Source organism: Anolis carolinensis, chromosome 2, assembly GCF_035594765.1.
Source record: "Anolis carolinensis isolate JA03-04 chromosome 2, rAnoCar3.1.pri, whole genome shotgun sequence".
NCBI lineage: Eukaryota > Metazoa > Chordata > Lepidosauria > Squamata > Dactyloidae > Anolis > Anolis carolinensis.
Genome location: NC_085842.1, coordinates 138,999,053 through 139,019,744, shown reverse-complemented (window position 1 = coordinate 139,019,744; position 20,692 = coordinate 138,999,053). Strand labels below are relative to the sequence as shown.

The following is a 20,692-nucleotide window of genomic DNA, read 5'->3' as shown; positions in this document are numbered from 1 at the left end:
CTGTCAGGGCTGGATATGACTTGGTTTGACTGAAATAGGGCGAACTCCTTCATTTTTGCAATTTTTTATACCAATTCTTTAATATCAAGTTTTTAAAAAGTCATCTTTATTCCCGTATGAGAGTGAATATGTTCCCCTCTCTTTCCCATTTGGGGAAACATAAGAGGTTATGATTGCTCTTGTGGGAAAAAAGAGGTTAAGCCTGAGATATAATCCTCTTGGTGAAGAGTGTTTGGATCTTCTGGGAGTATTGCCATTTAACTCTTATGCACCCTGTCAGAATCTTTTGTCAGCATTCTTGATCAGGGAGGATTATAGCAGACTCTGTGTCCAAGACTTGTGTGAGAATGTGTGAGAGAGTGACATGGAATAACCTCTCAAAATGCTTTGGTCCAGAAGCTGTACATACTTAGTAGACACTAATACTTCAAGAAAATTTGACCTTGCCTCAAGACATTGTTTTAGGCTGGATCTACACTGTCCTAAATTCCAGATCTGATCCCAGATCATCTGCTTTGAACTTGATTATATGAGTCTACACTGCCAGGTAATCTGGGATAAGCATATAATCTGGGATCAGATTCTGGGATACAGGGCAGTGTACATCTAGCCTAAGTCAATCTGATTCAGTTTACTCAAATTACTTTAAAATGCCATAAATAAAAATGTGAGTTAAAAAAAACTCAATGAGATGAAACATATGATATAGTTTAAAGTGCTTCTCTTTGTGCAATACAGTACAACACCCGAATCCACAGTAGATATACATTCCTGGACTTTTAGTGGATATGCAGAACTGCAGTTAATAGCAAGCCTTGTTGAAATGAAGGACTTCCAGCTCAAGAAGACCATAAATTTGTGCTGGAGGATGTATGTAACTAAAACATTGGATACCAGTCCTGTGGATACAGGGGTCAAATAGTACAAATCCACAGGTTTGATCACAGAGTCACAAATCTGATATGTTATTGAGATCAAAAAGTAAGAATTTAGGTGTCTCCCAGATGCACAAACATGTTGGAGAATGTTTGTAGGATATTTACCCTACAAAATTGTTGGAATGCAATGTGAATGAAATAAAGACTTTCATGTGCTACCCAGCAAATCTTTATTTCATTTAAAACTTTAGTGAAATCAGTTACATCAACCAAGGCAATGCCAGGTAAATGTCCTCATTAATTGTATAATACATGAACAAGAATCTTTGCTGCTCCCCAGGTTTCCTTTCATTGGAAAAGTTTTCCATCAGAAATAGTCACTTTAAAAAAAGGTCAAGATATTTCTTACTTGCCAAAATATTATGAAGCAATAGTTTCAAATGCTATGAAAGTTTAAAAATGTGGTTTGCACTATACAATATTTTACTACTGTTAGGTTAAACCTAATGCCGTATAAAACCCAAGACTTTTGGATGAACTGTTAATGTAGTATTTCTGCAAAATGGCCTAAATGAGCCTAAAGTGAAAAGGTAGGGAAAAAGGTTTCATGATGTCGCTGTTGTTATTATTACTGTTGTCCCTTCTAATTTCAATGAATCATAGGTTCACTGCACTGGTTCTCGCTGTATATCTTCTCCCCCCCCCCCTCTTATATATATATTTTTTGTGTGTGTGCGTGCCCCATTAATGTAACTTGAAGGCTGCGATCCTAAAAACACTCACGGGGCAGTGGGTGAGGAAAATGGGCGATTCGTTTTTTTTTCACAGGGTGCCTAAAGGAACCCAGGCAGAACCCACACTTGGTCAATAGCCTGAAGAATGAAACTGGGCCTAGAAGTTTCTTGCTTGTTTTTGTGCACTGGGGTGGTAAAATTAAATGGAAAATTACAGGAGTACTCTCATTCCTCTTGAATGGGGAATTATAGGCTATCTTCTTGTTCAGTGTCATTCAAAGTACATGCACCAGAGCATGCAATGGTTATGGTGGCCAAAAGGATTCAGCCTGTACAAGCGCTTAAGAGTGGTGTATGAAAACAGTGAGATCACAAGTGTTCAGGACTCTATTTCTGCATCGTTGAAATAAACAGAAATCCTGCTGACCTCAAAAGAAGTAGGATTCCATCCCAGGTTTTTTCTGTTTCCTGTACTGAAAAAGGAAGCGGGAGGGCTGCAAGTTGGGCAGAGAGGCAAGCTAATACTTGCTGATTTTAAGCAAGGTTGTTATTGTATGCCTTCAATTTGCTTCCATCATAAAGCAACCCTACCAATATTTCTTGGCAAGATTTGTTCAGAGACCCTTGACTTTCTCTGAGGCTGAGTGAGTATGACTTGCCTAAGGCGAGTCCATGAGTTTCTGTGGTTGAGCAGGATCCAAATGATGATCTGCAGAATTGAAGGTGAATTATTAAACCATTATACCATACTGATATTGTGCAAGTCTAGCAAATGATAAGATGGTTTTCTCTTCCCACTGAGAAGTGAGCTACAAATGCCAGGGTGGATATCAGAGGCAGATGATCAACACAAGGTGTCCTCAACACATATGCCTGTATTTTCAGTGCAGCTGTGCTTGGCTTAAATTTGGCAAGTGCCTTCCTTACTCAGAGGCTGGGAAACTGTACTTTTTTAGTGAGTGTTTCTGATTACCGCTGGAGAGCAGCTCTGTGGCTTTGCCTATTCCTTTTGTTTGTTTAGGTTTAGGGATAATGAAAGAGAAGTGCTTGTTTGACTTATTGCAGGTGAAGAGAAAAGGCAGCCAAATGAAAAGAATTCTCACTTACACTTTCTTTCTCATACTATATTCTTTACACTTTTCTGTAGAGCTTGGAAAAATTGCCTTTTGGATACAACACCTAGAAGCCCTCAGCAAGTATGGTTATCAGATGTCTGGGGAATTTTGAGAATTGTAGTAAAAAAATCAATTTTCCAAGCTCTGATTTTTTAAAGCCAACTCCATACCAATTTCCCATTGCAAATGTCCACATCTCGATAGTTATTTGCTTGAAAGCCTGGGACAGCAAACGACATGGTGTGTGTGTGTGTTGGGGGGTGGGAAACAATAGTGAGCAAGAAATATTTTTCTTCAGGACGCTAGTATGCATGCACTTCTTGCCCTGATTTTCAGGTAGCACCCTTTTCATAAGGAGGCCCCAGTAGCGTAGTGGATTAAACCCTTGTGCTGGCAGGACTGTTGACTTGAAGGTTGGGTTCCTGACCTGAAGGTTGCCAGTTCAAATCCAATCTGGGGGAGAACACGGATGAGCTCCCCCTATTAGCTCCAGCTCCATGCGTTGATATGAGAGAAGCCTTCCACAAAGAATTGTAAAAACATAAAAACATCCGGGTGAGCATCTACGAGTGAGGGCTCCTACTGAAGGTCAATCTGGAAGGTCTGATTAGAATATTCTGTAATTGGAATCAAACTAACTAACCAGTAAAGGGGATTATATTAGCAGTGCTGTTGAACAGAGGAAAATTGGATGGAGTTTACCAAACCATATGTTATAAAGTCTAAAGGGATATTGTTCAATCACAGATTAGCTAGACAACTCTGGGACTATAATCTTATATAGACAGGATATATAGTGATGCTGTGAAATATTTTTGGATGGTCCTGTTTTAATTTTTGGACTGGTCTGTTTCAACATGGCAATAACAAAGAACATTTTCAGTTTGTATTCTCATGCTAGCTCTTGCCAGGCTATTTTATTTAGGGTTTTTTATTGTGCTTTGCCAAAAGCTGATGGGCATTTGAACTACTGGATGGCATTTCAGCTACTGAAAGCAAGGCTGTGTGTACTTGTATAACTGAAACACACTTTTTACAAGTTATGCAAAATTTTCTGCTAATTCTATACAACCAAGTGAGCTTTCAAATGCTGATCCCAGTGACTAAATATTTTTGCATAAAATTATTAGCATATGAGAGGAAATGGATAAGGTTGAGCTTGATGGAAGCAAAGATTGATTTTGAAAAAAGGTTATGTGCTAAGGATATACAAAGGGGGTTGTCTTTCTGCTGACTGCTAGAAGCCATTTAAGTCTTTGGGAGAGGGGCAATTAGAGCATTCACAGAATCATGGCAAGGATGCAGTTGGATAGCTCCCATTATTTCCTTTTCCATTAGCTATATTAACCAAGGCTGATCTTCTCACAAACTAGACACTCTCTATATGGTTGGAATTCTGGAGTCTGGGGTATATGTTTGTTTGATGCAGAAGTTCACAAACTAAGTTTTGCAAATTAATGGATCTCAGTTTGGATGGTCTGGAGAGCTTAAGAGAAGCTGCTAGTTTAGCTTTAACAAAATCAATTCTAACGAAACCAAACTGGGCTACCACAAGTACTTTTAGTTCCACCTTGATCTCCATGGGAATAGGCCAGTGGTTTAGCCATACATTATAGTTTTCTTAATTTACCATTTTAGTAGTAATAATAATACTTTTTAAAGGATGTGGAAGAAGCCACATGGCACAAATAAAGCCTTGCAAGCTTTTACAGCATGAATCAATTTTTCCAAACCAAACTGCCAGCAGGAATTGCCCTCAGTTTTGCTAATTTGCATGGTGTGTGCTCCTTCTTTCCTTTTTTCCTTTATCATGATTATAAACACCTTTTAACAATGAGGAAGGAGCATCCTTTTAAAATGTCAGGGACATATTACATTAGCCAGTTTGGGTTGTATGACAGCTAACCTAAAGTCATGAACCATTCCTGGAATACTTTGCAAGAAGTGGGAGTGGTAATCCTAGAAATGCCTGGTTTGTGGATTCAAGATAAAAGGGGGCTATGCTCTATAATCATGATAATTTTCTTTCTGGAAAGAGACCTGAACTTTTGTTTCTATATATGAATATATTCTATTTGTCTGTGTTGATTTCTATATGTGAATGAACTGTAGTTTAGAAGGCAAGAATTTTGCTAAAAAGAAAATACAATTGTAGGTGAGACTGCACTTTCTGAACATCTCTTAATAAACAGAAGGGCTGCCAGAAAAGAATGAGACAAAGGCATGAGGAATCTTCTTAGAGGTCTATGAGTGCCATGCCAATTTCTAAGTTCACCAATTTTAGGGTATTCTTTGACTATTATTTAATTTAATAGTGTTCAGCATTATCCATGGGGTCATGTATCTCTTCGGAGACAGAGGGCGGGATATAAATATAGGATGATGATGATGATGATCCATGCAAAGTCTAGGAACATTTCCCCCGCAGATATGGAAGTCAAAGGAGATTCTCCTTTTTTTTTGTACTATGTCAAAATGCTGAAGAACTATGTTTCACATTTTAATATTTACTAGGGGTGTGCTTGGATCCACTTAAAAAAAGATCTTTGGCTTATTCAGATGTCTGTAATGGCAAGGGCTCCGCAGCCATGTTTTTTTTCATTCAAAGCAGACCACGTGACTGCCAATCACAGCTGCTTTCGGTTTCTATTCAGGAACATTCAGCGTGTGGAGAGGCTGCCACATGCTCAGACGGGGTTTCCCTGTGAGCCCTGTCTGTTGAGCCAATCACAATAGAACAAAGCCATGGCATCTCTTATCCAAGCTGGGTCTATATAAAGGGGTGAGTGCCTCAATTTCTCAGTTGTGTCCTGGCTCTAAGAGAGTAGCTTCAGTCCGATTGCCTTGCCACTTGCAGCTTTAGGTCTTGGCTTGGCTTCTAGCACTGAATCTATTTTTATTATTTGATTTTCCAGATTTTTTATTTGGTGGGACTGGCAGTTGGAAAGTACAGGTGGGTGGGTACTACTTCAGAAAATACTTTAAAATTATTAAAGTATCATCATCATCATCATCATTAAGAATTCCAGCAAACAGCAAAGCCTCAGTCACAGAAAAACCACCTACTACCTACCTACCTACATACCAATTAAGCACCTACCTACCTATACCAACACCTAATTTCTTTCCTTTGCAATCTCATCAAGTTCTCTCTGTTGTTTAATCCAAATATTTATCTCTTCTTAATTTCTTATTGCATTTCTTTTAGTTTGCTTGGGGCTTTAAAATAATATAGATTTTGCTTGGCTTTTGTTAGTCTCAGAAAAACCACCTACTATCAGTACCTACCTACTAGGGATGTGTGATCCATACAAAAATGGTTCAAAAGTTATTACAAAACTGGGGGGCGCTGGCATTTTGTTTCTTAAGTGTGTCTAAAGTATAGTTAGTAAAAAATTCATTCGTATAATGAGAGTAATGAAACTTCATTATTATTTCATTATATTAATTGCACATAATTACTATAATTGGGGAAACTTCAGGGACTGCGTTCTCCCTAATTTTTTTAAAAAAATTTTTTTGTGGATAATACTGGAGTATTTTTCTAATAAGGGGACATGCTGTTTGCTTGTTTCTGGATGGTGGCTGGCCTCTTCCAGTATGTTTTGAGAACAAGAAATGCAAAAACTTTGGAAGGAGTTGCTGTTGTTATTTTTATTAGTAAAGAAAGTATAATGGTGGGCTGTGTGATGTGGAACTCTGCATCTTTGACAGTTTGGCATTTGGCAGGAAGGAATGGTGCCCTGCTGCAGGGCCAGCGGGGTTACCATTTGGGGAATTTTTGTAAGGAGATTTTATATCTAGAAAGTTAAGCATTCCCTAAAAATCAGGGGATCACCCAAATGTTATGAAACTTGGTGGGCTCACGGTGGTAAATGTGCCTTCCAAGTATGGTCATTTTCTTCCCAATAACCCTAAAAATGTTGAGAAGCTCTCCATTGCTGCTAATGTGCTGGATCATCCCGTGTTTTTCAGCTGTGGACCAAAAGTGGCTTTTTGGATGCCATTCGTTTTCAGGAGTCTCACAAAAATGGATCCGCAGGAGCACTAAAATCCGATACCAAAAATGGATAGCATTTTAGCCAGATTGCACAACCTTAATATTTACCCCTCATTGCCACTCAGGGGTCTGTTAAAATAAGTCCAAACCAGATCTTCCATGCGTTATATGCAGAGCCGTCCCAAGGTAATTTTTGGGAGTAGGCGACCAGAATTTTGGCGCCTCCCCCAAACAAATAGCTGAAACATACATGCGGCAGCGGCAGGCCCCTGGAAAGCACACACTCTAGCGTACGTGGACACAGAAGGCCCAGCCACCCATCCGTGGGGGCGATTGGAAGGCCTGTGCACATGCACAGGCCCATCGCCCACAAAGCATGGTCAATGGGCCTGTGTGTCCGCGCAGGCCTTCCAATTGCCCCTGTGGACAGGTGGCTGGGCCTTTCAATTGCTTGGCGTCACGCGGAGCGATTGCTTCAGGCTGGCGCTGCACGGAGTGGCCTAGGTGGGCCAGGACTCCCTAATTGGCCTCGTCAGTGGACTGCCTCTGGTTATATGAAATAGTTTCATAACATGTCAGGTTGAAAAGTAGCTCAAGCTCATCTACTCAGATGCCTTTTGCCAAAGCAAGCTGCTCTATACTTTCTACTTGTCTTCTGATTTCTGCATAGGTTCAAATACTAATACCCATTTCTCTTTTTGTCTTAGGGATCTCAAGGACCTCCAGTGGGAGACTCCGAAGACTTGGTGACCCAACAAGCCCAAGTAAGCTTCAGTAACACATTGAGCCTTTTTTGGCCTTTTGTCCTCATTAGATGCAAAGTCAGCAGATGGAAAAGCCAGCTTGGATTTCAGTACACTCACAACTATCCCTAGATAATTAAACCAGGAGCTAAAGAAAGACGGCTAAAGTCTTGTTTTTTGTCTAATTGTTTAACAGATATGGGGAGAAAATAAGCAACAAATATGCTCTCAAGAGAGATATTGGTGTTGAGAAGTGGTCTACATATGTGAAGTGGGGAAGAAACAGTAAATGAGTCTTATACACACTGGCTAAAACCCAGAATCTCTTTAACATAGCAGAAATATGTGTAGAGATGCTATGACAGCACTATGCAGTCTCCACCTAGAATATCAACATTTTGTAGCCTATTTCAGTGAGTGGGTGTCATTGTGAAATGTACATTCTGCAACTGCAGTGAGGTGTTCCATTTTTTCTTACTTTATTTGGTATTTGGTTATATTATTTATATATTTATATTATTTATTTATTTGGTTATATTTAAGAGAAATTTTTTTTGAAAGAATCATCATCTCAACTATTTTGATCCACTCACTTGTTGTCTCAGTTCCATGTATTCCAATTTCAAATTTGCTTACCAATTTGTTTCCATAATTGATTGTAGTTTATTTACATTATATTATTTATTTATTTGGAATACAAACTCCCAGGTATTTAAGCTTCTTTTCCCCCAGTCTTATTTCCAGAATTGTTTGGATTTCTTTTAACACTTGTATAATCTCTGATTCTTCAATATTTATTACAAGACCTGTTATCTTTTCAAATTTTAAAATTATATTTACTTCCCTTATGGATTCCGCCTGGTGTCCCTAATATTATCATGGCGTTGTCAGCAAATAAATTGCATTTCGATACTACATAAACTATTTTCATTCAAATGGGAAAGAACTGGGAAGAATGTTTCTCCAGAGAACAAGTGCTCTCCAAATTCATAATTATCAAATAGTTGTTATCATCATCAGTTGAAATCTTCCAAGCTATTTGAAGGGTTGTTTGTTCAGAGATGCTTGTTTGATGTAGAGGTGTTTGACTATTCAGCCAGCTGGTCTGTAGTTATCTACCAATAGCACCCACCCATCATGTTGATATGCTAATAGCCATTAACTGTCTTGACTTTTCCATTTTAGCTGTTTCTGGCCCATTCATAATATAATTGTGCATATGAATCAGGATGATAAGAACACCACAGTGTATACTTAGATTTGGTCTTATGTTTTATGTTTAATGAAGAAGCCTTCATTGTTCTAAAGGAGTTACTAAAAATGTGTGCAATGTCTTCTAAAGGCTCAAAAGTCAGAAAGAGTCTGCATGAGAGCTAGCCATAGGGTAGCAAGATTTATGTTGGTCAGTCTCTAGTTTTCCAAAGACTTTTCCTTAATTATGAAAATGTTCTAGATTCTGACTCACGGATTTTGTCACAAGATAAGTATTCATCTCCTTGTATTAACCCCTCTACAAAATGTTCTTGCTGTAGTGTAGTGAAGGAAGAAAAGATACTATAGCCTGTATGAGAGAATGGATGGCCATCTGTCAGGAGTGCTTTGCTTGTGTGTTTTTGCATGGCAGGTGGTTAGACTGATGGATGGTTCTCAAGGCCTCTTGCAAATCTATAATACTATAATCAGAAACATGGGGGAAGCTGCATGAAACCTTCTCACAAACAAAGGCAAATTCTGCAATTAGGAGAATTGCAGCCCCTCCGGAGCCACGCTGCCTCCCAACGGAGGAGAAGTCTCTCATTGGGAGGCAGCCTCCCAACGGAGGAGAGGCCTCTCTGTTGGGAGGCAGCTTGGATCCGCAGGAGCTTGCAGCCCTCCGGATCCACGCTGCCTCGCAACGGAGGAGAGGCCTCCTCATTGGGAGGCAGCTTGGATCCGGAGGAGCTTGCAGACCCTCTGGATCCATGCTGCCTCCCAATGGAGGAGAGGCCTCTCCGTTGGGAGGCAGCTTGAATCTGGATCATAGAATCATAGAATCATAGAATAGTAGAGTTGGAAGAGACCTCATGGGCCATCCAGTCCAATCCCCTGCCAAGAAGCAGGAAATCGCATTCATAGCACCCCCGACACATGGCCATCCAGCCTCTGTTTAAAAGCCTCCAAAGAAGGAGCCTCCATCACAGTCCGGGGAAGAGAGTTCCACTGTCGAACAGCCCTCACAGTGAGGAAGTTCTTCCTGATGTTCAGGTGGAATCTCCTTTCCTGTAGTTTGAAGCCATTGTTCCATGTCCTAGTCTGCAGGGCAGCAGAAAATAAGCTTGCTCCCTCCTCCCTATGACTTCCCTTCACGTATTTGTACATGGCTATCATGTCTCCTCTCAGCCTTCTCTTCTGCAGGCTAAACATGCCCAGCTCTTTAAGCCGCTCCTCATAGGGCTTGTTCTCCAGACCTTTGATCATTTTAGTTGCCCTCCTCTGGACGTTTTCCAGCTTGTCAACATCTCCCTTCAACTGTGGTGCCCAGAATTGGACGTAGTATTCCAGGTGTGGTCTGACCAAGGCAGAATAGAGCTTGCAGCCCCTCCAATCCACGCTGCCTCCCAACGAAGCCCTCCCCATTCACCCGCCCGCCCGCCCGTGCCTCGGCTCCTTCGTCACGCCAGGGGCCGGCAGCACCGGTCTCCAGCGTGTCGAAGGAGCCAGCCATGCGTGTTACTAGGTAGCTTGCTATCTACCTAGCAACACACACACCAGTGAGCAGGTGAACGGGGAGGGCTAACGCTCCCCGTTCACCCGCTCAGATTGCACGGAGGCTCGGACAAGCGGGGCTCGGACGAGCGGGGTTTTACTGTATAACTCTGCTAAAAAGTTCCATTCCCTGTGGTCCTTCTGAAGGCAGACTGAACCTTTTTATTCCAGCAGACTTTTAAAGGTGCTTTATAGTGTTTTAATTATTTTAGCAATTTCTACGTGTTTTAATTGACTTGCAGATTTAATTTTATTTTGGTATGTATATATTTTTAATTCTATTTTTCCCTTAATGTTGTGAGCCATTTTGGATCTCAATCGAGAAATAAAAGTGGGATATAAATATTATAACAATGATGATGATGTAAAGCTACATTATGTTCACCTTTGTAGTTCTATGGGCACTGTGATTACTACTAAAGTTGCCCATGCCCAAGTGTTCCTAGGCCACGGAATCGCTTCCATTCAAGAGCCGGGTGCTAAACACATGACAATTTCATCAAAATTACATGAATAGATAACTTGAACATATGACATTCACAACCACAACATCTGTTTTTATGCAATGAGCTGTTTGTATAATTTCTTCAGCGTCTCAGAGGGATTATAGCTCACACAGGGAGACCTTTTCACGTGGTGCAAAGGTCCAGAGCAAACCTTTGCCTAAAGTGAATATCCTCCTTCATGTCTATGTGTGACTCTCCTGTTGGTATTATAAATCTAGTCAGTGTTCTGTCTCTTGTGGCTTGTACTGTAAATTAGCTGTACCTCTAATAAGGAATGGGAGTCAACTCTAAGACTTCCATCTGCAATGCCATATAATGCAGTTTAACTTCATTGAACTACATTATATGAGTCTACACTGCCATATAATGCAGTTCAATTGAGTTTATTATATGGCAGTGTAATAATAATAATAATAATAATAATAATAATAATAATAATAATAATAATAATAATAATAATAATTTTATTTCTTACCCATCTCTCCTCTTGGCTTGAGGCAGGTTACAACATTGCTAAAAACACATAATCATCTAAAATATTCTATAAAATACAAATATTAAAACATATTTCTACAAAATGCATATTAAAATACACAGAACAAAGATTAAGCATAAGGAAAAAATTAAAATTTGTGACTAAAACTGGCTGGGTAGGCCAGATGGGGCCTCAGAAATACAATAATATCACAAAGGAGAACTGGTGTGGCATAGTTGGTAGAGTGCTAGGCTAGGGAAGAAGGGACCCAGGTTCAAATCCATCTTCAACCTGGAAGCTTGCTGGTTAGCATAACTCAGTGTCCCTGTGAAGATAAGCTGCAAAGACAAAGTAGACAAAAACAAAGAAATAGATTAAAAAAGTAACATAATTTATATAGCTTTAAAAGATCAGTTTGATTCACTGCATTGAGCTATCTGAAGAAAGGACAAGATATAAGAGAAAGAAAAATGTACAGTTTGGACAAGTTACCTTTTTCAATTAAAAATCCTTGAATCCTCCAATAATATCCTATTGGCCATAGAAGATGTGAGATTGTTGGTATAATAATGACAGCAGCAGGAACAACAATAACAACAACTTTTCCTAAGTGTTCTAAAAAATGGAATGATATACGTACTTAGTATGAGTAGAAACAGTATCCATTTCAAAACATTATTTAAGTGTCAATAAATTCTGATGAGAATGTTAAATGGACATTTTCAACAACAAAAAATGGCATTTTCTTTCCTGGAAATAGTATTTTTTTTATGCAGAAAACATGTTTTCTATTCAAAAGATTGAGTCTGCATTATTTATTTATTTACAGTATTTATATTCCGCTCTTCTCAGCCCGAAGGGGACTCAGGGCGGATCACATTACACATATAAGGCAAACATTCAATGCCATAACATAGAATAGAGACAGATGCAGGCACTGAGCTGGCCTCGAACTCATGACCTCTTGGTCAGAGTGATTTGTTGCAGCTGGCTGCTAACCAGCCTGCGCCACAGCCCGGCCCAATATGACATTTTTCTGTAGAAAAAAATATTGCTCTTTTCTGTGCAGGAAACATGCTGTTTTCGGAACAAAGAAACCCATGTGATTTTTAGTTTGCACAGAATAAATCCCAAACTGCTAATTGTCTTTGAAAATAGCAATTTTCAATGACTTTCTCACAGTAAGAAGAAAAATGTTGCACTTCTTTGTCCTCATTGGAAAGAAAGACATTTCTGAAATGATATACAGTAGAGTCTCACTTATCCAACCTTCGCTCATCCAATGTTCTGCATTTCCATTGCAGTCTGCCCTTCAGTAGTAAATGTTTTTGTAGTCAATGTTTTCAATAGATTACAATGTTTTGGTGCTAAATTCGTAAATACAGTAAGTACTACATAACTTTACCATGTCTTGAACTGTTTTCTCTGTTGATTTGTTGTAAAACATGATGTTTTGGTGCTTAATTTGTAAAATCATAATGTAATTTGACATTTAATAGACTTTTCCTTAATCCCTCCTTATTATCCAACATTTTTGCTTATCCAACGTTCTGCTGGCCCGTTTATATTGGATAAGCAAGACTCTACTGTATCCCTAGCGTATGGACCCTTTGCAGTGGCTGACTGAAACCATGCCACCAGAGCACGAAGAATAAATAGAAATCCAGTGATCTTAATGGGGAGAAACATGAGCCACACAAAGATGATGTGTTCCTGACAGAACATGTATGAGCAGAAAGAGAATTGGAAGACAGAGCTCTGCTCACTAGACACAGGGATTGGTTAGGGTGATGGGCTGATTCAATAAATCATCTCTTTTCAGTTACAGAAAAGATGCCTGGCACAGACAGGGCCTTGCATCATTGAATAGTATGCCCCATGGATACTCTCTCTGACGACGTCACTTGGATGCAGTCAACCTGCAGGTGGCTGCTTTTTTTTTGTAAAAAGCAATATTCTAGAAATCAACACTCCCTCTTTGGCACAAGGATGCTTGCACATAGTACTGTACTGAAGACCTGGTATGAGAAAGAAATTACACTATTGTAAGATCCAGATTGTTTTTTTAGGAACAATTAATACATTGCACCATTATTTGTTTTCAAAACAGTTTGCACCCTTCCTCAACTTTTTTATCCTGGAGGGACCCTTGAATTCGTTTTCAGGCCTCAAGAAGCACCTACATATAAATTGTTTTATTTGCTTTTTTAAAGTTTATTTTTGCTTCAATTTGCTTCCACCTTTTTGCCCTCAGTTTGCTTATAAGGATATAAAACAGGCACAGGAAATAAAATAATAGGTTTCCCAGATTTGAATTAGAGAACAAAAGCAACGTAGTACATGAAGACCACCCTGAGCCAACGGAATAAAGCAGTGGCTGTGTCAAAGATTCATTGGGTATTCTCACAATGAGTTCCCAGCTAAAATTTGACCTGTCAGTTTATAATATGAGACATTTTGCCCTTTGGCTATTTTTTTCTTCACCCATAATAGTGTCCCAAGATGGGAGCAGCTGGGAGTAGCCTAGCAGATAATGTTTTCTCCAGACCTAACAGGGACCTAACAGTCCCTACAGTTTGGCAGGGGAAGGCAGTCACTTCAGTGGCAAATGCCAGGGAACAGGAATAAAAGATGGGAGGCTGTACATGCCACGTGACCTGCCCTCCATACTCTAAGCAGGCTAGTTGTCTTCAGGTACATTGAGAACACCACTGATGTGGGAAAAACATTCAGTCAACAGACCACTCAGCTTTTGGACATGGGATGGAAGAAAATACCATTCTGATCCTTAGCCTTTGTCTGCTCTGTGAACGTATCCTTCACAAACCATAGACAGCAAAGTTTTTTTCCGGGTCATTTCACACAAAACTACAGGATGGCTTGGAGAGCAACTAAAATAGCTGAATACTTCTTGCATATGTAAACAGCCATACTATTAAAATATAATTGTGCTGTAAATAACATTTAAAAGCTGTTTCAAAGCATAGTTGTTTATAAAAAACAATAAGTGCAAAAAAGTGCATGCAGCACATAAGTCCTTTCTCCATGAGCAGTTAGGTCCCAAAATCCTACCAAAATAACAACAATAGTACTTGCCCATCACTGGAAGGATACTAGTGAAGGCACAAGCCTAGCTGTTGCAAAGAGGGAAATTACATTATCAGTGTGCCTATAAAGACTGTTTTTTGAGGCTTATGATCGAAGAAGGGCCTTATGTTGTGGAGTGCAATGGCATCTCCTTATCTATCATGCTTAATAACATTGGGCAGCTTCAATTGAAAACATGTTGCAATCATTAGTGTTTGAGCTTTGTCAGCTTCTGAGGATTAAAACCATCGAGAGAGGCTTAGCCTATCAAAAGTGTGTGGAAATCTTGAGCATCTGAAAATATGTGTCCCTGTATGTGGGAGAAGAAACCCTTTTACATTAAAAAAAATTGCTAGTTCAAATTTTGCTTAGTGGCTTGGAAACCAAGGGTGATATTGGAAAGTTCTCCGAGATTTGTGAGCATTCATTTCAGCTCTCAGCAACACGAATTTAGATAAGGGTGAATGAAGGGGAGAACTGGAATGGAAAGGTCATCTGTGCTGCCTGGAGTGACTCTGCAGGCACCCCACAAATACTCTGGTTGAGTTTGCACTTAGATGTCATATTTACACAGCATAACTAGAAAAGGAAATGTATTTTTTTCTTCCATGCTCCTTCTCAGTGCTTTCTCACTTCAAGAGCTGACATGGGGTTAGCTATAAACTGGCTGATGCTGACCACCTGTTTTGAATGCATCCTTCGATGAAGTCATCTCTCATGACTTGTGCCTTTTTTCTGGTCCCCTATTTATCTCACTCACTGGGTGATGTATCCCAATTACACTGAGCCCTCTGCCAAAGAGTTGGCTCATTTACACATAGAATCATCTGTGTTGATTCAAAATGGATTTTTATAAATAAGTCTTATGTGTATATGGGTAGCTGCATTGTCTGTCGGGGAAGAGGGATTCTCACTTTAGAGCTGAATAGTCTTTCCAGTTGCCTGCTCCTATGTGAGCAAATTAGATGTAGATTTTCTGCTTTCCTTACCCTGAAGCAATGCACACACTGAAGCACATTTTCCTCCTGTGAGTGCTTCAGATGAGAAAGTTATTGTGCAGTTGCCATGCCTTGTTTGCAGAATTTATGGGGGTTCAACTCTAGAGCTATTGTCATCATTACTTTGAAATCCTGTCAAGTATCCCCATTAGATTGAGACTCTTCTAGACTTGTATAAAGAAGTGTGAGTTCTTGTGATATATCTGCTTAGGTTTTCTAGTGGTTGTTGTCCCTACATCCACTCATTCCATTTTCTTGAAAAGCTGTTTATAACAATTTCTTGGATCTGCACTAGAGTTCCTCCAACAGACTTTTTAAAAGACAGGCTGTGATTTGTTGAAGCAGTCTTATGTTTTGAAGGGCAAAAGCTGTGTTTCTGGCTTTCCTTCACAGGGCGTTCTTAGCTTGGCTGTGGAACCAGACCTGGATCCTACTGTGCTACACTTCTGCATACCCCCTTTGCTCACTAGCTTAAGAGAAAAACTATTTTCATACCTATTTGCATCCATGGTTGCAACTCTACTACCATCTTTTTTTCTCCTCTTCCAAGGTCTTCTTTATCATATCATCCCAGGGACCACATCATAAGCACATTGATGGCAAAGCACCAGGTAAACAGGCACACTTTGGGCTGTGTGACCACTGCAGTAAGCTTTCTCCTTATCCTCAGTTTGAATAGGGGAACAGGGGACATTTCCATGTTACTCAAGTGTTACATAAGACTATTTTCTGACTTCTTTCCCCATCTGCATACTGTTTAACAGGATAGAACAGGATCAGGGAGATGGGTCAGCTTGGTTGCCTCATCAGTCTCCTTTCATGAGCTAGCCAGAGTGGTCTCGGAGTTGGAGTCTCAGCTGCTATCAGTGTTGGGAGACTTCAACATTCATGCTGAGACTATCCAGTTGGGAGTGGCTCAGGACTTCATGGCCTTCATGACAACCATGGGTCTGTCTCAAGTGGTGTTTTGCCCTACTCATGCTGTGAGGCATACTTTGGACCTTGTTTTCTGAGCAGGATGGGATGATGGTGATTGTGGTGTCACTGTTCCATTATCATGGACTGATCACTACCTGGTCAGATTTAGACTCACTGGGACTCCAAGCCTCCACAGGAGTGGGGGACCAATTAAGATGGTCTGCCTCAGGAGGATTATGGATCCAGATGGATTCCTGATGGGTCTTGGGGATTTTTCTGTCACCTCGGCAGGCAATTCTGTTGAAGCTCTGGTTGACCTCTGGAATGGGGAAATGGCCACAATCACTCTTGAACATCCCCTCTCACAGAACAGAGCCAAACCAGCCCCTTGGTTTTCCAGGAAGTTAGCAGTGATGAAACAAGTGAGACAGAGACTAGAGCAACATTGGCAGAGAACTCAAAGTGAATTTGACCAAGCATGAGTTAAAGCATGTGGCAATGGAGACAATAGAGAAAGTCTTCCTTGCTGTTACCATTGCATCTACAAAGAACCATCCAGACCTATATTAAAAAAGCCATCCCCGAACCTTTCTATAATGGACAACTATCAGCCAGTGTCCAACCTTCCATTTCGAGCAAGGTTCTGGATAGTGTGGTGGCCTCCCAACTCCAGGAATTTCTGGATGAAACTGATTATCTAGATCCATCTCAATCTGGTTTCAGGCCTTGCTATGGAAAAGAAACAGGTTTGATCTCCTTTGTGGATTGCCTCCAGAGAGAGCTAGATAAGGGGGAGTGTGTCCCTGTTGGTTCTCCTGGATCTCTCAGCAGCTTTCAATACCATTGATCATGGTATCTTTCTGGGTCATCTTGCTGGGATGGGACTTGGAGGCATTGTTATACAGTGCCTCTTGTAAGGTTACTCAGGACTCCCTTTTGTCCCCCATGCTGTTTAACATATACATGAAACCACTGAGAGAGGTCATCTGGAGTTTTGGAGTATGGTACCATCTAAATGCGGATGGCATTCAGCTCTACTAATCCTTTCCATCTAATGCTAAGGAAGCTCTCCTGATCCTAAACTAGTACCTGTCGTCAGTATTGGACTGGATGAAGGCAAACCAATTGAAACTTAATCTAGACATGACAGATGTACTCCTGGTCAGTTGGAAGGCAGATCTGGGAATAGGGATCCAGCCTGTGCTGGATGGGGTTACACTCCCCCTGAAGACACAGGTCCGCAGTTTGAAGATCCTCCTGGACTCAGTGCTGAACCTGGAGGCCCAGGTGTTGGCGGTGGCCAGGAGGGCCTTTGCACAATTAAAATTTGTACACCAACTGCCACCCATTCCTTGAGAATCCAGATCTGGCTATGGTGGTACATGCCTTAGTTATATCCAGTCTAGATTACTATAACACGCTCTATGTGGGGCTGCCTCTGAAGAGTGGTTGGAAACTGCAGCTGGTCCAAAGAGCTGCAGACAGATTGCTCACTGGGGCTGGCTGCAGGGAGCAGACAACCCCCCTGCTGCAGCAACTCCACTGGCTGCCAGTCTGTTTTGGGGCACAATTCAAATAACAACAAAATAACAACAAAACCTTATATCCCACCCCATCTCCCTGTGGGGACTCAGGGTGGCTCACTAACATAAAAAGGCAAATATTCAATGCTTTGTACTCATTATGATATTTAAAATGCTGGTTATGACCTTTAAAGCCCTAGACAGTTCGGGTCCAGGCTATTTGCTCCCTTACTAACCTGCCCAGGCCTTGATATCTTCAGGAGAGGCCCTTCTCTCAGTTCCACCTCCATCTCAAGCTCGGTTGGTGAGAACAAGAGAGCGGGCCTTCCTTCTTGGTGGCTGCCCCTCGACTCTAGAACTCCCTTCTTCCCAGGGAAGCCAGAATGGCCCCCCTCCCTGCTGTTCTTTCAACAGCAGGCTAAAACCTTTTTATTCAGGCAGGCTTTTAAAGAAGGAGGTTTTTAAAATCATGTCAAGGCTGCTGTGGTTTTTTATGAATTTGATATGAATTGTTTAATGCTGTTTTAATATTTGTATATTTTAAATTGTATACTGATTTTTTTATGTTAAGCCACTTTGAGTCTCCTGTGGGAGAGATAAACTGGGGGGGGGGGGGAGGAGGAGGAGAAGAGAAGAAGAAGAGAAGAAGAAAATATATTCAATCTATCCTACTCTTCCAATTAATGAACAATTTTACTTTTTTTCTGAAGAGCTAAGAAACATTCTTTAAATGAAAAGATGCATTACATAGATGACTAAAACATTAAATAAGTGTGTCCTTGCTTTTGGCATAATAGCAGTGTTAAGATTGTCTGTCATCCAACTCCGATCTCTCTTCTTTCCACTATAGACTGCTCATTTAGTTTTCATAGAAATGTTGGTAATGGAAACTGCCATGTCTCTTATAATTTAGAATTTGTTGGCAAAGACTGATTTAAGGTTAATATTAGCTGTGGGTTTGACTGAACAGGGAGCAAATACAGAATTAAATAAAACTGGGAAATGAACCAATTTTGATTGACAACTCCAAGAATCTTACATTGGGCACCAATAATTATTTTTGCATGGGAATTCTGATGCATCTGTTCATGTCTATGTCAACAATGAATTCTTCCAGAATGTCATCTGTCACAAAAATTATCAGTTGTTGAATGCATATATGAATCGTTTCTGCAATCAATAAATGAGGTTTTTCTAACCCTGAGAAAGTTTAAATGCACGCCATAAAGTGATGAAATGTGGTTGGCGCTTCAGCCCAATATGCGCTTCTTTTGGACTCAGAGTAAGCCAACACGATATTTCAGAGGGGAGTGTTTTGTAACTTCAAAAGTAAAAGCAAACCTTTATTGCCCTTCTTGTTGCTGATTTTCTTCCAGATCAGTCCAAAGCCATGTGGGAGCTAAGCAGGCATCAAAAGTTCAGCCTAGCATAAATGTGCTGATAATGTCCACCCTGTTCATGAAAGATAAGGAGGAGAGTAATATTTTTGCATTACATGGAGGCAATTTTAGATAGGCATTTCACAAATCATAAAACAGGGCATTCAAAAAGTAGTGTGGTACAGTGGAGTGGAACACAATTTTGCCTGACATGTTGGTGATAAGCTATAAACAATCCAGTGCTTAATGTTTAAGGTATATGTGACAAAATATCTGAGTTCATGGAAAGTAACAGGCAGGGTTGGGAATCTCTGACTGCTGAAGATACGTTTGACCCTGGGACTGGAGATGAAATGACACCAGGGAAGTATGTTGTACAGCAACCACGAAAAGCATCTGCATAAATAAGAAGAGGAGGGACAGATAAGTATTACTTGGAGCTTTTATGCATATATTTTATCTGGCATTAAATGTGCAATTTTAAACATGGTTACACATTCTACAAGACAGACACTGGACATTTACTGTAACAGAGCATTGTGCTTTCCTAGATCCACCGTATTTGGTGCCTGGTTCTGTTTTATTTTATTTTATTTATTTATTTATTTCCAACATTTATATCCCACCCTTCTCACCCAAAGGGACTCAGAGCGACTAACAAAATGGCAGTAATTAGATGCCTACACAAGATCAAAATTATACAGTACATAAAGTCAATTTAAAACTATTAAATACAATATAAAAGTTTTAAAACAATTTTAAAACAATTTCACCATTTTGAAGCCGCACAATTCACCCATTAGATCCCTTGAGCATCAGTGCATACATGCAAGAAAAATTATGAATCTTTCCTTGGCTCTTTCATCCCTCCTCACAAAAAAGATGTATCATTTCAAACTAATTTCTATTGCTTTTTTCCCCTTTGTATTCTCTTTCCCCAGTGCACAGCCACCCCAGTTCAAAACCATCTGTTACTCTCAGATAGAGTGGACATACCAACACAACTGGGTTGAGGCCTTATACCCCTCTTTAAAAAAAACCCTATACAGCTGTTGTCCCCATCTCCTTCCTTGCTTCCTACTATGACATCTTTTCTCCATTCTATCCTTTGCAAACTGCATGTTATTACATGCCTGGTTTTTGTACTTGAATTTGACAAACAATTGTAGAAAAAAGATAAAGATTTTGGAGGCACATGTGTCCGAACAATATGAATGAAATCTTAGAAATGTGTTCTGTCTAGGTTTGGGGTTGCTACATTGAAGTATTCTTAAAATGTTTGCTTTTGGTTAAATGTTTGAGGCTTCTGATTGTATACGCAGCAGGGTTCTGAAACATATGATTGCTATGGTTTCTGGATCCTCTTTTTTCGTGATTTCCAAGAAAAGCATCTATAGGGTTGTTTTAGGAACAGGGTATTTCTCTCCAAGGGAAAAACTGAAGATGAATCTACATTGGAGATGTAGTTTGCTGAGGCATTAGCACTATTTAGCAGAAAAGGCTGAAGACCTTGTAAAACTACATCCCTAGTGATTTTATAATATTGAGATGTGGCAGTTAAAGGGGATGTCAAACTACATTCATTCTACAG

The 20,692-nt window shown here is 40.1% G+C and overlaps 1 protein-coding gene across 1 annotated transcript in view; it reads left to right on the top strand.

Annotated features, from left to right (window-relative positions):
* septin9 (septin 9) overlaps positions 1–20,692 on the top strand; it is a 267,624-nt gene that overhangs the window by 36,546 nt on the left and 210,386 nt on the right. Inside the window, exon 2 of the mRNA XM_062970655.1 lies at positions 7,435–7,491. Coding sequence (XP_062826725.1) covers positions 7,435–7,491 — 57 coding nt within the window. The remainder of the gene's footprint in view (positions 1–7,434; positions 7,492–20,692) is intronic.